The sequence below is a fragment of the Cinclus cinclus genome, chromosome 28 (genome assembly GCF_963662255.1).
Source record: "Cinclus cinclus chromosome 28, bCinCin1.1, whole genome shotgun sequence".
Taxonomy (NCBI): domain Eukaryota; kingdom Metazoa; phylum Chordata; class Aves; order Passeriformes; family Cinclidae; genus Cinclus; species Cinclus cinclus.
Window position 1 is genome coordinate 4,389,465 of NC_085073.1, and position 14,397 is coordinate 4,403,861.

At 68.0% G+C, this 14,397-nt stretch overlaps 1 protein-coding gene across 1 annotated transcript; it reads left to right on the top strand.

Annotated features, from left to right (window-relative positions):
- Positions 1 to 772: 772 nt before the first annotated feature.
- Positions 773 to 14,379, top strand: APC2 (APC regulator of WNT signaling pathway 2). The gene is made up of 15 exons (XM_062510246.1): positions 773 to 781; positions 4,693 to 4,851; positions 4,925 to 5,015; positions 5,090 to 5,258; positions 5,332 to 5,440; positions 5,526 to 5,639; positions 5,858 to 5,935; positions 6,972 to 7,052; positions 7,134 to 7,515; positions 7,588 to 7,683; positions 7,779 to 7,918; positions 7,999 to 8,076; positions 8,159 to 8,275; positions 8,418 to 8,632; positions 8,994 to 14,379. The coding sequence occupies exons 2-15, from the start codon at positions 4,711 to 4,713 to the stop codon at positions 14,377 to 14,379; spliced, it is 7,197 nt and encodes a 2,398-aa protein (XP_062366230.1). The 5' UTR covers positions 773 to 781; positions 4,693 to 4,710.
- The last annotated feature ends 18 nt before the right edge of the window (positions 14,380 to 14,397 follow it).

The window sequence follows — 14,397 nt, forward strand, 5'->3', positions numbered from 1 at the left end:
GGGAAGGTCCCTTGGTCCCAGGTCCCTTTCTGCTCCAGCAGCGTGACCTTGAGAATCCTCCCACCCTCGGTGGCAGCAGCGGGGAGAAGAGGGCTGGGGTCACTGTCCAGCCGGGGTCACTCCAGCTGGAGCCACGGGGGGACTCTCAGCCCCTGGAGGGGCTGGATACCCCGGTGGGAGGTGGGTGACAGTGACGGTGACCTCGGTGGGTGACAGTGACCCGAGCACATGGCAGAAGCCGCTTTCACGGGAGAGATCGGCTGCAGAGGAATCGTCGTGATTCCCGGGGGAGACTCCGGGGCTCAGCCTCTGCTGCCGCACCTTGGGCAGCTCCCCAAGGACGAGGGGATGGCACCAGGCGGCTCGAGGGGACAGATTCGGCCGGGAGGGCCGGTTCGGTCAGAAGGGACCGGTCCGGTCTGAAGGGGCAGGTTCGGTCTGGAAGGGCCGGTCCGGTCGGGAGCGGCAGGTGCGTTCCGGGACACGGGGATGGGGTTGAGGATGGGGCAGATCCCGGCGTTTGTGCGGAGGCTGGAAAAGAGGCGGATGGAGAGGAACGGAGCCCTCCCCGGAGACCCCGTCTCCCCCCACCCGGCACAGTCCGGGGGGGGCGCGGGGAGCCCCCGGTGCCGCCCTCTAACGGCGGCGGCGCCGCTGGAAAATCCCGACCGGGAGCGGGGGGGCGGGGGCGGGATGCGGCTGCTCGGGGCCGCGCCGGAGCCTCGCCCAGCTCCGCACCGCTCCGCACCGCCCCGCGCCGCTCCGCACCGCCGGGGATGAGGTACGGCCGCACCTGCCCCCGCACCTCCGAGCCCCCCGAGCCCCCCGGGGGTCCCGGCGGCTCCGGCCGCTGCAGCCGCCGGGGATGGGGGGAAGCGGGGGTGGGCTGCGCGGCGGGGCCGGGGGAGATCGGGATGCGGTGTGGGCTTGCGGGGGCTTGGATGCACCGGGGGGCCACGATCTGCGCCCCCTCCCCGCGGTGGGGATGCCCCCGGCCCCGGCTGCGCTGCGTCCTGCGGCGGGCGCGGCTCCGTCCCGCGGGATCGGGGGGATCAGGCGGGTATTGGGGGACAGGAGGGTTCAGGGCGGATCAGGGGGTTCAGGGCGAATCGGGAGGGTCGGGCAGCGTTTATCCCCCGCATCCTGCAGGGACAAAGGCCGGACAATGCCGGGGCTCGGCGGGGAGTCTGCGGGAGGGGGAGAAGAGGGAGCAGCACCTTCTGTCCCCATTCTCACTTTCATCCCCTTCCCATTCCCTCCCCATCCCCATTCCCATTCCCTTCCCATCCCCATCCTGCGGGCGAGGCGGAGGGGTCGCCCCTGGGGTGACAGCAGCTCCCCCCGCCCCGATGCGAGCTCGGCTCCCCGCAGTTCCCCCCTCCCGATGCTCCCCCAACGCGGCTGGGCCGAGGATTATGGCTGAGCCCCGGAATTGGAGCCCCAAAACCTCACCCAAACCAACACCCCAAACCCTCCCCGCAAACCCGAACCCCAAATCCACCTCCCAAACCGGTCCCTCAAAAAACTCGGCCTCTAAACCAGCACATCAACCCCACCCGGGGGCACCCCAAGGGTCCCAGTGCGGTGTCCCCGGGCAGGGTTGTCCCCAGACACCCCAAATGGGGGTGGGGACGTGGCTGCCGGCCCCAGCACGTTCCACCCCGCCGGCTCCCGCGAGCGCCCCGGGGTGTGGGGTGGGTCAGGGGAGCCCTGCACTGTGGGGGGCTGTGCTGGGGGTGTTGGGGACCCCGATGCTCGCTCCACCAGGGCCCCACCGCATCTTCAGGCCATGATGTGTGTGTGTGTGTGTGTGTGTGTGCGTTTGTGTGTGCGTGTGTGTGTGCGCGCGTGTGCAGGTGCTGTGCGGGGGCTGCGGGGCCGATGCTGTGTCAGGAGAGGGTGATGGATCCCAAATCCCCGTGTCCCTGCATGTGCCCCCACATGTGTGCGGGGTCGACATGGGGGGGGCTGTGCTCCCTGGAGGGGGTTTGCTGTGGTCGGGGGTCCCCGGGGCCGGGTCGATCAGCCCCGGTTGGTGACAACACGCTGTTTGTTTAATGTCCCCGAGGGCTCCGGGGGCTCAGCTGTGGCTTTGGCGATGTGGCTGCACTGGGCTGATGGCTGCGGTCCCTGTCCCCAGCCCCATCCCCAGAGCTGCTGCCAGGCTGGAGTGAGCCTGGAGGGGTGCTGGGAGCTTGGGGTATCCCCAGGGCTCCCCAGGCTCTGCCCTGCTCTGCCCAGGCCGAGGTGGCATCACATTTGGTGAGCAGTGGCCGGTGGGCAAGAAAGACGCTGCGGTGATGAAGAATGCAGAGGACGTGGGGGGGTGGGCAGTGGCTACCCTGGGCAGTGAGGTGGGCAGTGCTGTGGGCACTGTGGGCAGTGGATGGGCAGTGGATGGGCAGTGAACACCCTGGGCAGCATGGAGGACAGCAGGGTGTGCTGGGTAGCGCAGCTGCTGCTTCATCTGCTGCAGCATCTACCCTGCCAGGAAATTGCTGGATGGATTCAGGCCCCACCAGTGGCCTCGGCAGAGGGAGGCCTTGGATGCCCTCAGTAAAGAGAGGCAGATTTTGGGGGTCAGAGGAGACACACCCAGGACCCCGAGCCATCACATCCCCCCAGGATCAGCCCATGGCCCCACCTGGCACCCAGCCCGTGGGGGGACAGCGGGTCCTGTGGCACAGTGACCGTCACAGTGCTGGAATGTAGCTGCAGCCCTCACCCCCCATTTCCTGCAGCCCTGGCCCCCTTTCCCTTTCCCTTTCCCTTTCCCTTTCCCTTTCCCTTTCCCTTTTTTCCCTTTCCCTGTCCCTTTTTTCCCTTTCCCTGTCCCTTTTTTCCCGTTGTGTCTCGCCGCTCAGTGGATGCAGGTGCAGCCCCAGCCCCTCCCCTCAGGCTGCAGATCCCGGCGCCGCTGCAGCCGCTGCGCTCGGCCGGCCCTGCCAGGAACTGGGGGGGCAGAGTTCAGCCCCCCTTTTCCCCCCATCAACCCCCCGAATATTCCAGCCCTGATCCCCCCGGGAAGGCAGCCGGAGCACCCCGGGTTCACACAGGGTGCTGTAAGGGGAGGGTGGCCCTGACTGAGGGTTGGGTGCGACCCACAAGTTTGGGGTGCTGGGGAGGGAGGGACGTGTTTCCCTGGAGAAGTGCCTGGCTCCCGTTATCCCCTACAGGGCTGAACACCCCCATCCTTCCCGTCTGAGTCCTCAGGAAGGGCCGGGAACCGCCTGTGCTCCCCCATCACTGTCACCATAGCAACGGCAGGCCGAGCTCATCCCGCATCCTGCATCCCGCATCCCGCATCCATTATCCTGCATCCCATATCCCGCATCCATCATCCCACCTCCCTCATGTGACGTTCTGCGTTCCACATCCCCCATCCCTCGCCCCTCATTCTGCATCCTTCACCCTGCATCCCATATTCCGAAACCTGCTCCGACCATCCCACATCCCTCACCCCGCATTCCCGCATCCCTCCCTCCCGAATCCCTCACTGTCCGTCCCGCACCCCCAATCCCACATCCCTCACCCCACACCTCCACCCTTCCTCTGCTCCCCACCCTCTCCCGGGGGTTATTTCTCTCCTGGGGGGAATTTTCGGCAGCTGGGGGGGTTGAATTTGTCTCCCTTTGGAATCAGGAGCAGATCTGGGCGCTGGGAGGGGGGAACCCCACAGCAGAAGCCACAGAGCAGGATGTGGGGATCCACACACTGTGGGGTGGAGGGGTGAGGGATCAGACTGGGGGGCCCTGGGATGGCTCCTGGGGGTGTGAAGGACACCGATGGGGCCTTGGGGGGTTGCTGCCTCCCATCACTGCCTGGTGGGGCCTCTGTGCTGGCAGGGGGTGCTGGGACACCCAAAAGGGCTGGCAGAAGCAGAAGGGCCCCAGGCAGCCGCTGCGGGGCAGATTTGGGGGTGTCAGAGCCGGGGGGGGGATTGATCGCTGCCACCCCTGTCCTGCTGTTGAGGGGGTGTGGGGTGGGGGCAGCAGAGGGGAACCCCAGCCCCCCATTGCCCCTCCATTGCCCTCCCATTGCCCCCCCATTGTCCCCCCATTCCAGCTCCCCCCGCTCACACGCGGCCCTGACAGAGGCTCCGTGGGGCCATCGAGCTCCCGCTGCCGGCCCGACCCTCTGGGGGGGTGACGAGGGGTCCCCGGCCCCGGCCCCCCCTCCCCGTGTGTGACAGTCCTGTGTGTCCCCCCCACCCCGCAGGGCTGCGGCAAGAGGAGGTTTGGGGGGCTGGGGATGGGTGGGGGGGCACTGGGGGGGATGAGAGGGGTTGGGGGGGCAGAGCGGGGCGGGGGGGCCGTGGAGGGGCCGAGGCTGCCCCCGGTGCCGGAGGGAGCGGAGCGGGAGAAGGTTGGGAGCGGGAGAAGACAAAAGCGAGACAAAGGGAGAGGAGAGCGGAGCTCTGCGGAGGGTGGGAACCAGGCGGGGGCTGGCGGGGCTGGGGGGGCCCTGCCTGGGGGCGGCAGAGCTGGACCCCCCCCCCACCCACCCTGAGCCGAGGACGCCCCTCTGGGGGTGTTTGGGGGGGCACCAGCTCTTCCAGAGCTCGGGGGGTGCGGGTGGTGGGGTGCCCAGCGCTGTGCCGTGATCCCGGGCGGGCGGTGGGTGCTGGGGGGCTCTGAGGGTGCTGGGGAGCCCCCCCCCCCGAGTGCTGCCCACCCCCAAAACCCTCCGCAGGCGCTGGAGGAGGTGAAGATGTCCGGCTCCATCGCCTCGTACGACCAGCTGGTGCGGCAGGTGGAGGCGCTGAAGAAGGAGAACAGCCACCTCCGGCGGGAGCTGGAGGACAACTCCAACCACCTCTCCAAGCTGGAAAATGAGACCTCGGACATGAAGGTGGGGACAGGCCCCAAACTGGGGGGATTCCATCCAGGTCTCCCCCTCCTCAATGGCTTGATCGCTGTTTTAGGAGGTCCTGAAGCACCTCCAGGGCAAGCTGGAGCAGGAGGCCCGAGTCATGGTGTCCTCGGGGCAGACAGAGGTGCTGGACCAGCTCAAAGGTGGGTGCCCGGGCAGGATGGGGAGGGGGGTGACCCCGCCAAGCCCACCCTGATACCGCTGTCCCCATCCCCAGCCCTGCAGATGGACATCACCAGCCTCTACAACCTCAAGTTCGCCCCGGAGGTGATGAGCACCGGGCGGGGCTCCGAGGAGAGCCCGCCGGCCCCCGCCCCTCATCGGGACGGCCCCGGGGAGCTGGGCAGGGCCACCTTCCGCATGCTGGAGGAGCTGGACCGCGAGAGGTGATGGTCTGGGGGATAAAAGGGGCTGGGGGAGCCGGGGGTAGTGCTGACGGGGGTCCTCCCCTCTCCGCAGGTGTTTCCTGCTGGGGGAGATCGAGAAGGAGGAGAAGGAGAAGGTCTGGTACTACGCGCAGCTGCAGAGCCTGGCCACACGCCTGGACGAGCTGCCCCACGTGGAGACGGTGAGTGGGGGACACCCCCTGTCCTCCCCCCCCCCCCAGGCCACGGGGACCCTGCCCCGCTCACGCCACCCCCCGTGCCCCCCAGTTCTCCATGCAGATGGATCTGATCCGGCAGCAGCTGCAGTTCGAGGCGCAGCACATCCGCTCGCTGATGGAGGAACGCTTCGGGACGGCCGACGAGATGGTGCAGAGGGCACAGGTGGGGTCCTTCGCCCCCAAACTCCCCCTGCTCTGCTTCTGAGGGACCCCAGAGTGATGGGATCAACTCTGGGCACCCTCACAAGCAGCTCCTCACACCCCACAGCAGCTCCTCGCACCCTCACACCCCGTTCCTTGCACACTTACATCCCTCCCTCCCATTTCTTGTGGTCCTGGGGGGTCCCAGCCCTGTGCAAGCCCCTCTCTGCCCCCCCCCAGATCCGCGCATCCCGGCTGGAGCAGATCGACAAGGAGCTGATGGAGGCGCAGGACAAGGCGCAGCAGCCGGAGCCGCAGGTAGCGGGGCCGGGGTGTCCTCGGTCCCTGCGGGGCGATGGAGCCAGGGAGGGCGGAGGAGGGGGGCCCCCACCATTGTCCCCGCGCTGTCCCCATCGGCACAGCCGGGGCTTTGTGCGGCTCGGGCACCGTGAAATGGGCAGTTGCCATGGAGACCAGAAGTAGGCCACGGCGGGCGGGCAGCGCGGGGGCTCCCGCGGCTTCTGCCGCCGACGGAGACCCAGGGTGGGCAGCCTGCCATCATCATCGTCATCGTCATGGGCATGGGCTGCCATCCGCATGGTCCCAGCGTCACCCACAGCCTCACCGTTGTCATTGTCCTGCTGTCACCCGCAGCTCCACCGCCATCATCATCACCATGGGCTGCCACCGCCATTGCCACATTGTCGCCCCCTGCCCCAGCATTGTCACGACCCACTGTCACCCGCAGCTCTGCCGTTGTCACCGTCACAGGCTGCCATTGCCATCGTCCCATTGTCATCATCACCACGGCCCCTCTGTCACCCGCAGCTCCACCGCTGTCACCACCACAGGCTGCCATCATCACAGCCCCACACGTCCTCACCATCGTCATTGTCACAGGCTGCCATCACCACAGCCCCGCTGTCACCCACAGTACCATCGACATTGTCACGGGCTGCCATCACCACAGCCCCGCTGTCACCCACAGCTCTGCCACCAACACGGTCCCCACCATCACCCCCAGCCCCACGTGACAACACCACAGCCCCCATCACTCCCAGACACCCCCAGATCCTCACAGCCCCCCAGTTCCAACCCCTCCCTCACTCTGCAGGCTCAGCACCAGTCCTGCTGCCCCACCCTCTCTCTCACCCACGCTCTCGCTTCCCTGAGACACGGCTGCAGCAGCCCCCCCATCCCAATCATCGCTGATTTTAGCTCAAAACACACTCCTGGCACTGACGGAAGCGAGACTGGGAACCGCAGGGGGCGGCGGGGAAGCGGGGAGGGGCTGGGCGTGGGGGCGAGGGCACAGAAATGCAGCCCCCTCCGCCACCTGCCCCCTCCTCTGCAGCTCTGCGGGAAGGTCCCGGGCATGGAGGGGGACAACAGCCTGGACCCCCCGACCCACCCCGAGGAGGGCGGCAACACCAAGGTGAGGAGCAGCCCCGGAGCCCGGCTGGGGTGCGCTGAGCCCGGGGAAGGGCTGAGCGCGATCCCGTGTGCCCCCCCGCAGGTGGAGGTGGTGTTCTGGCTGCTGTCCATGCTGGCCACGCGCGACAAGGAGGACATGTCCCGCACGCTGCTGGCCATGTCCAGCTCGCAGGAGAGCTGCCTGGCCATGCGCAAGTCGGGCTGCCTGCCCCTGCTCATCCAGATCCTGCACGACTCCGACGGGGAGCCGGGGCCCCCCGAGAGCCCCACGGGTGCCAAGGACGCTCGGATGAGAGCCAACGCCGCCCTGCACAACATCGTCTTCTCCCAGCCCGACGAGGGCCAGGCCAAGAAGGAGATGCGGGTGCTGCACGTGCTGGAGCAGATCCGCTCCTACTCGGAGACCTGCTGGGACTGGCTGCAGATGCAGAGCCGGGATGGGGCACGGGGACCCGAGGGCACTGGTACGGGGAGGGGCTGGGAGGGGCTGCGAGCGTCGTGTGTGACACGGGGGACTGACCCTCATCCCCCCGCAGTGCCAGTGCCCATCGAGCCCCAGATCTGCCAGGCCACCTGTGCCATCATGAAGCTGTCCTTCGACGAGGAGTACCGGCGGGCCATGAACGAGCTGGGTGAGCTCGGGGAGGCGGCTCCTTCCCTCTGCACCTCACCCAGACGGGGTGCTGGAGGTGGGGGAACCCCAAATGACCCCTGCCTCGTCCCACAGGTGGGCTGCAGGCAGTGGCCGAGCTGCTGCAGGTGGACTACGAGATGCACAAGATGACCAACGACCCCCTGAACCTGGCGCTGCGACGCTACGCGGGGATGGCCCTCACCAACCTCACCTTCGGAGATGTGGTCAACAAGGTGGGGGGCGGCAGTTTGGGGGGGGTCATCAGGGTCTGGGGGTCACAGCGTCACCCTCATCACCTTCATCCTCCCCACAGGCCACGCTGTGCTCCCGCCGGGGCTGCATGGAGGCCATCGTAGCTCAGCTGGGCTCCGACAGCGAGGAGCTGCACCAGGTGGGTGCTGGTGGGGCTCCTAGGGGTGGTGGACAGGCAGGGGGACAGTCCCATCGCCATTCACCCCACTCTGCCCCTCCAGGTGGTCTCCAGCATTCTGAGGAACCTCTCCTGGCGCGCTGACATCAACAGCAAGAAGGTGCTGCGGGAGGTGGGCAGCGTCACCGGGCTGACGCGCTGTGCCCTGCACGCCGGCAAGGTGAGCCCGGGGCAGGTGACAATGGGCACAGAATGGCCAGACGGACCTGGCTGGGCTGTGTGTCCCCCCTAGGGCAGGTGACAGCAGGCACAGGGTGACAGGGACAGGGCTAACAGGAGATGTGTGTCCCCTTCTGGCACAGGAGTCGACACTGAAGAGCGTCCTGAGCGCGCTGTGGAACCTCTCGGCGCACAGCACGGAGAACAAGGCGGCCATCTGCGGGGTGGAGGGGGCCCTGGGCTTCCTGGTCAGCACCCTCACCTACAAGTGCCAGAGCAACTCCCTGGCCATCATCGAGAGTGGCGGCGGCATCCTCAGGAACGTCTCCAGCCTCATCGCCACGCGGGAGGATTACAGGTGAGGGGCACCTGAGGGACCAGGGCGCCACAGACCCCAGGATGGGACTGGGGGATGCGTGGCTTGGGGTACGAGGGGGATGGAGATGGGGGACCTTGGATACCAGGGATGGTGTTGGGGGATGCCGTGACTGGGGGGTAGGATAGAGGTGGAGGACTTTGGGCACCATGGATGGCATCGGGGAATGCCATAGCTGGGGGTGCTGCAGGATCAAGGGCACTGCAGACCCTAGGGACAGCACTATGACATGGGGATGTCATGGCTGGGCAGGGCTGAGGTCACCTTGCACCCCCTGGAATGGGGTGGGAAGGGGTCCAGGACTATCCTGACAGCCGGGGGGGGGTCCCGCGCTGTCCCACAGGCAGGTGCTCCGGGACCACAACTGCCTGCAGACGCTGCTGCAGCACCTGCGCTCGCACAGCCTGACCATCGTCAGCAACGCCTGCGGCACCCTCTGGAACCTGTCCGCCCGCAGCCCCCGTGACCAGGAGCTGCTGTGGGACCTGGGGGCGGTCAGCATGCTCCGCAACCTCATCCACTCCAAGCACAAGATGATCGCCATGGGCAGCGCGGCCGCGCTGCGCAACCTCCTCACCAACCGGCCCCCCAAGTACAAGGACGCGGCCGTGGTGTCGCCGGGCTCCTGCATGCCCTCGCTCTACATGCGCAAACAGAAGGCGCTGGAGGCCGAGCTGGATGCCAAACACCTGGCTGAGACCTTTGACACCATGGAGAAGCAGAGCCTGAAGGGTCAGAGCGCCAAGAAGCCGATGCGGCACATGGAGAGCCTGGTGAAGGACTACGCCTCCGACTCCGGCTGCTTCGACGACGACGAGGTGCCCAACGTCTCCACCGGTGTGGAAACAGCCAGTGCCTCCGTGCTCTCCATGTTCCTCAACTCCTCATTCCTGCAGGGCCAAGCGCTGCCGCGGGCGCTGGCACAGCGGCGCTGCCCGGAGCCGGAGAAGGACGGCAGCGGGAAGGCAGCCGAGCCCAAGAAGCCGTCGTTGCCGGAGGACGACGTCTCGCTGGCCGCCGAGAAGTTGGCCAACAAGATCTCCAGCACGGTGGCCAAGATCGATAAGCTGGTGGAGGACATCTCCACCATGCACAACTCCTCGGACGACAGCTTCAGCCTCAGCTCCGAGGATCACTGCCTGGACTGGCAGTACGGCCCCGAGGATGGGCACGAGGCGCGCGCCCAGTCCTGCTCGCCGTGCCGGCTGTCGGATGCCGGCGGCTTCGCCAAGAGGGAGAGCCTGAGCCGGGCGCACACCCTGCTGCGGCTGAAAACGGCCTACACCAGCCTGTCCACCGACAGCCTCAACAGCGGCAGCACCAGCGACGGCTACTGCACCAAGGAGCACATGAAGCCCTGCCCCAGGGCCGCCTTCCTGGACTATCGTGACGAGCTGCAGCGCTACCAGAAGCGGCCCAGCCGGCTCGACCTCAAAAGCATCCTGGGCAAACCTGAGCGGGCCGAGCCCCCCGCGCGGGATTCGGCCGAGCCAGACAAACCCGAGCAGAGGGACCTGCCCGAACGAGCCAAGAAGATGGTGACTTTCCCCAGCCCCAAGGTGCCAGAGAAGGAGACAGAGTGGAAGAAGGAGGTGGGCACCAAGCCCCCCACCGATCCCCATGTTCGAACCATCAAGCTCTCTCCATCCTACCAGCATGTCCCCATGCTTGAGACCCTGGCCAAGAGCAGCACAGCTGCTGGCCACCAGCCCTCTTTGCTGGGCAGGAAGCAAGCCTGGCTCCCCCCAGCCCTGCTGCAGGCGGCTGAGCCCCTGAGCAAGATCCCAGAGAAGCTGCCGGCCCAACCACCGGCCTCGGCGGAGCAGGAGTCGGTGCAGAAGTACTCGGTGGAGGACACCCCAATCTGCTTCTCCCGGTGCAGCTCCCTGTCCTCTCTCTCGTCGGCAGACAACGTGCTGGACGGGCAGAGCCACAGCGAGAACGACCTGGATAGTGACTCCTCCCTGGAGATCCTGGAGATGGAGGAAGGGGATGCAGAAGGGGAGGATGGGAGGCAGGAGAAGGAGAAGGTGGTGGATCCGGGTCCCACCACACCGGTGGGGATCTCCCAGCCCATCACCATCCCCTTCCCGAAGCGTGACAAGGTTTTCCTGCGGGAAGCCTCGCCCTCGCGCCAGGAGGACCTGACACCCTCGAGCTCCTCAGAGAATTACATCCAGGAGACGCCGCTGGTGATGAGCCGCTGCAGCTCCGTCAGCTCCCTGGGCAGCTTCGAGAGCCCCTCCATCGCCAGCTCCATCCAGAGCGACCCCTGCAGCGAAATGATCAGCGGCACCATCAGCCCCAGCGAGCTGCCCGACAGCCCCGGGCAGACCATGCCCCCCAGCCGCAGCAAGACTCCCCTCTTCGAGCTGGGCTGCCAGCCGGAGAAGGAGACCAGCCAGTTCAACATCCAGTGGGAGAACAACGTCAAGAAGTTCATGGAGATCACCGACTTCAAGGAACGCTTCCAGCTGCCCCAGGACCTGGACTCCATGGTCTACTTCACGGTGGAGAAACCCAACGAGAACTTCTCGTGCGCCTCCAGCCTGAGCGCCCTGCCCCTGCACGAGCACTACGTCCAGAAGGACGTGGAGCTCAAGCTGATCCCCACCTTCCCGGAGAAGAACAGCCTGAACTTCGCGGCTCACGAGAAGCGGGAGGAGCGGCGGGAGGAGCGGTACCTGGAGGGACGCAGAAGGGCCGAGCGCCCCGAGCCCCCCGACGACGACGACATCGAGATCCTCAAGGAGTGCATCAGCTCGGCCATGCCCTCCCGCTTCCGCAAGGTCAAGACCTCGCTGCTGTCCGGCCAGGTGCTGCACCCGCAGACCAAGAAGCCGCTGCACGTCCCCGTGTACATGCTGGTGCCGGCCCACGCCCACCCCGGTGTCCCCAAGCACCTGCGAGCCACCGCCCGCGACCTCTTCAAGGACGACGACTCCTTCACCGACTCGGCCGACGGGACCCCCGTCAACTTCTCCAGCGCCGCCTCGCTGAGCGACGAGACCCTGCGGTACCCGGCGGGCGAGGAGACCGAGCACCCCGCGCCCGAGCGGCGCCGCGAGCCCGGCAGCATCCCGGCCCGCAGAGCCGCCTCCGGCAGCTCGGCCCCCGCCCGCCTCAGCTCCGCCGGCAAGGGCAAAGCGGGACCGGGCCGTGGGGACGGGAAACGGAGCCAGACCCTCCCGAAGGGCACTGCCAGCCTGGAGCTGGGCGTGGGCAGGGCCAGCGGTGTCCCCGGGAGGAAGGATGAGGCCCTGGAGGATGGGGTGCTGTTCCAGTCGCTGTGCCACACCACGCCGACGGAGGAAGCCGTCTACTGCTTCTACGATCCGGATTTGGACGAGCTGCCCGAGGCGGGCAGGGACGGGTCCGGCAGCAGAGCCCAGCCCGGCCGGGCGCCACGGAGGGAGCGCTGGGGAGGCTCCGTTCCCCAAAAGGACCCCGAGCCAGGTCCTCATTCGGCCAAGACGAAGCCTCAAAACAACCTGATCGCCGACGAGACGCCGCCTTGCTACTCCCTGAGCTCCTCCATGAGCTCCCTGAGCGACGCCAACCTCTCCGAGGGCGAGGAGCGGGGCCAGCCCTGCGGCAAAGCCACCTGGCCGCGGTCAGCTGCAGTGGGGCAGGCGCAGGGGGGCTCGCCCAGCTCCCCCAGCCTCAATTCGGAGGATGATCTGCTGCAGAAGTGCATCGGCTCGGCCATGCCCAAGCGCCGGCGGCCCGTGGCTCGCCGCAGGCTGGTGGAGAGAAAGCAGAAACCGCCGGGCGCCGGTGGGAGGGAGCGGAAAGCAGAGACCAGGCAACACCCTGAAGAAGACGCCGGCTCCGACCGGGGCTCCGATCTAGACAGCGTGGAGTGGCAAGCTATCCAAGAAGGAGCCAACTCCATCGTCACCTGGCTGCACCAGGCTGCGGCCTCCCTGTCCCGGGAGCCTTCCTCCGAGTCCGACTCCATCCTATCCTTCATGTCGGGGCTCTCGGTGGGCTCCACGCTCCAGCTCTCCCTGGGCAGGCAGGAGAAGCAGCGGCCCGGCAGCGCTTCCGTCCGGGAGCCGGCGAGGAGGGAGCACAGCAAGGGCCGCCCGGAGCGCAAGGACGCGGCCGGTGCCCGTCCCGCCGGCCGCGCCAGCTCCAGGCCGGAGCGAAGCCCGGCGCCCGCCAAGCCGGTGCCCAACCTGCCCGTGGTCTTCCGTGGCAGGACCGTCATCTACATGCCCAACCTGGCCAAAGACGCCTCCAGCCCACGGGCCACCCCCAAGAAGACCCCGGCGGCCAAGCCCGAGGCGCCGCCGGCCAAGAATCTCTCGCTGAGCCAGCAGCGCTCGCGGAGCCTGCACCGGCTGGGCAAAGCCCCCGAAACCGGGGAGCTGGCGCTGCCCAAGAGGAGCACGACCCCGCCCGCCCGTATCGGCAAAGGCCCCCCCTCCTCGGGCTCCTCCCGCACCTCCACGCCCTCCCAGCACGCCCCCAAAAAGCTTCCGTCACCCTCCCAGGTGACCAAACAGGGCGGCCCGGCCGCGGGCAAGGCGAGCGGCTCCTCCTCCCCGCCGGGACCCCCGGCCAGAGCCCCGGCCCCCAAATCCCCGGCTCCCAAGCAGTCCAAGACTCAGAAGTCGCCCGTGCGCATCCCCTTCATGCAGAAGCCCAGCAGGAAGGTGCTGCCGGGCCGGGGGGCCATGCCGGTGCTGGAGGAGCAGGTCAGTGGCTCCAAGGCTCGGCCCGGGGTCCCGGGTGGCAGCCGGCTCAACCTGGTGCGGATGTCATCCGCCCGCTCCAGCGGAAGCGACTCGGACCGCTCCGGCTTCCTGCGCCAGCTCACCTTCATCAAGGAATCCTCCAGCCTGCTGCTGCGGCACCGCTCCGACCTGTCCCCGGCGCCACCGGCCACCTCGCTGCCTCGCCGGGGCTCCCCCCAGCGCAGCCGAGCCGCGCTCCCGGCCGTGTTCCTCTGCTCCTCCCGCTGCGACGAGCTCAAGGCGGCCAAACCGGCGACCCCCGGCCAGCGGCCGCTCATCCCCAGAGCCCAGCCCGGCGGCAAAGCCACGGCCGGGGTCAAGCCGCCGCGCCGGACTAGCTCCGAGAGCCCGTCCAGGCTGCCGGTGAAGACCAGCGTGCCCGCAGCCGAGTCCTTCAAGCGCTACTCGTCCTCTCCCAACATCAGCGTGCCTCGGCGGGCGACCAGCCCGTCCTCCGTGCGCTCCGAGGCGGCGGCGCGGCGGCGGCAGAACGAGCCGGCTCCCGGGGACCCGCCGGGAAAGCCGCCGGTGGTGGTGATGAAGGGCACGTGGAGGAGGATCAGGGACGAGGACATCCCGCATATCCTGAAGAGCACGCTGCCCTCCTCCGCGCTGCCGCTGGCGGGTTCCGGAGACGAGGAGCCCCCCGGTACCCCCAGCAACCCCGGCACGCCCAGGAAGACCAGCGACGCCGTGGTACAGACCGAGGACTTCGCCACCTCCAAGACCAATTCCAGCACCTCTCCCACGCTGGAGACCCGCGAGGGACCCCCGCACCCCCGCGCCACCGGCGACGGCGAAGCCCCCGCGCCCTCCAAGGCCGCCCTGCCCATCTCCTTCGGCCACGAGGTGCCCGCCGGGACCTTCCCCGGCAGCCGGCACGGCTCGCCCAGCAAGGCCGCCCGTGTCACCCCCTTCAACTACGTGCCCAGCCCCATGGCGGTGGCAGCGGTGGCCGACAAGGCGGTGGAGAAAATCCAAGCTTGATGATGCCTCAGTGAGGGT

Bases quoted from the DNA above. Each gene is read 5' to 3' on its own strand.
- APC2 (XM_062510246.1), top strand. From the start codon at position 4,711: ATGTCCGGCTCCATCGCCTCGTACGACCAGCTGGTGCGGCAGGTGGAG. The intron at 5,441-5,525 runs GTGAGTGGGGGA...CGTGCCCCCCAG, and splicing joins AGCTGCCCCACGTGGAGACG to TTCTCCATGCAGATGGATCT. The intron at 8,633-8,993 runs GTGAGGGGCACC...GCTGTCCCACAG, and splicing joins GCCACGCGGGAGGATTACAG to GCAGGTGCTCCGGGACCACA.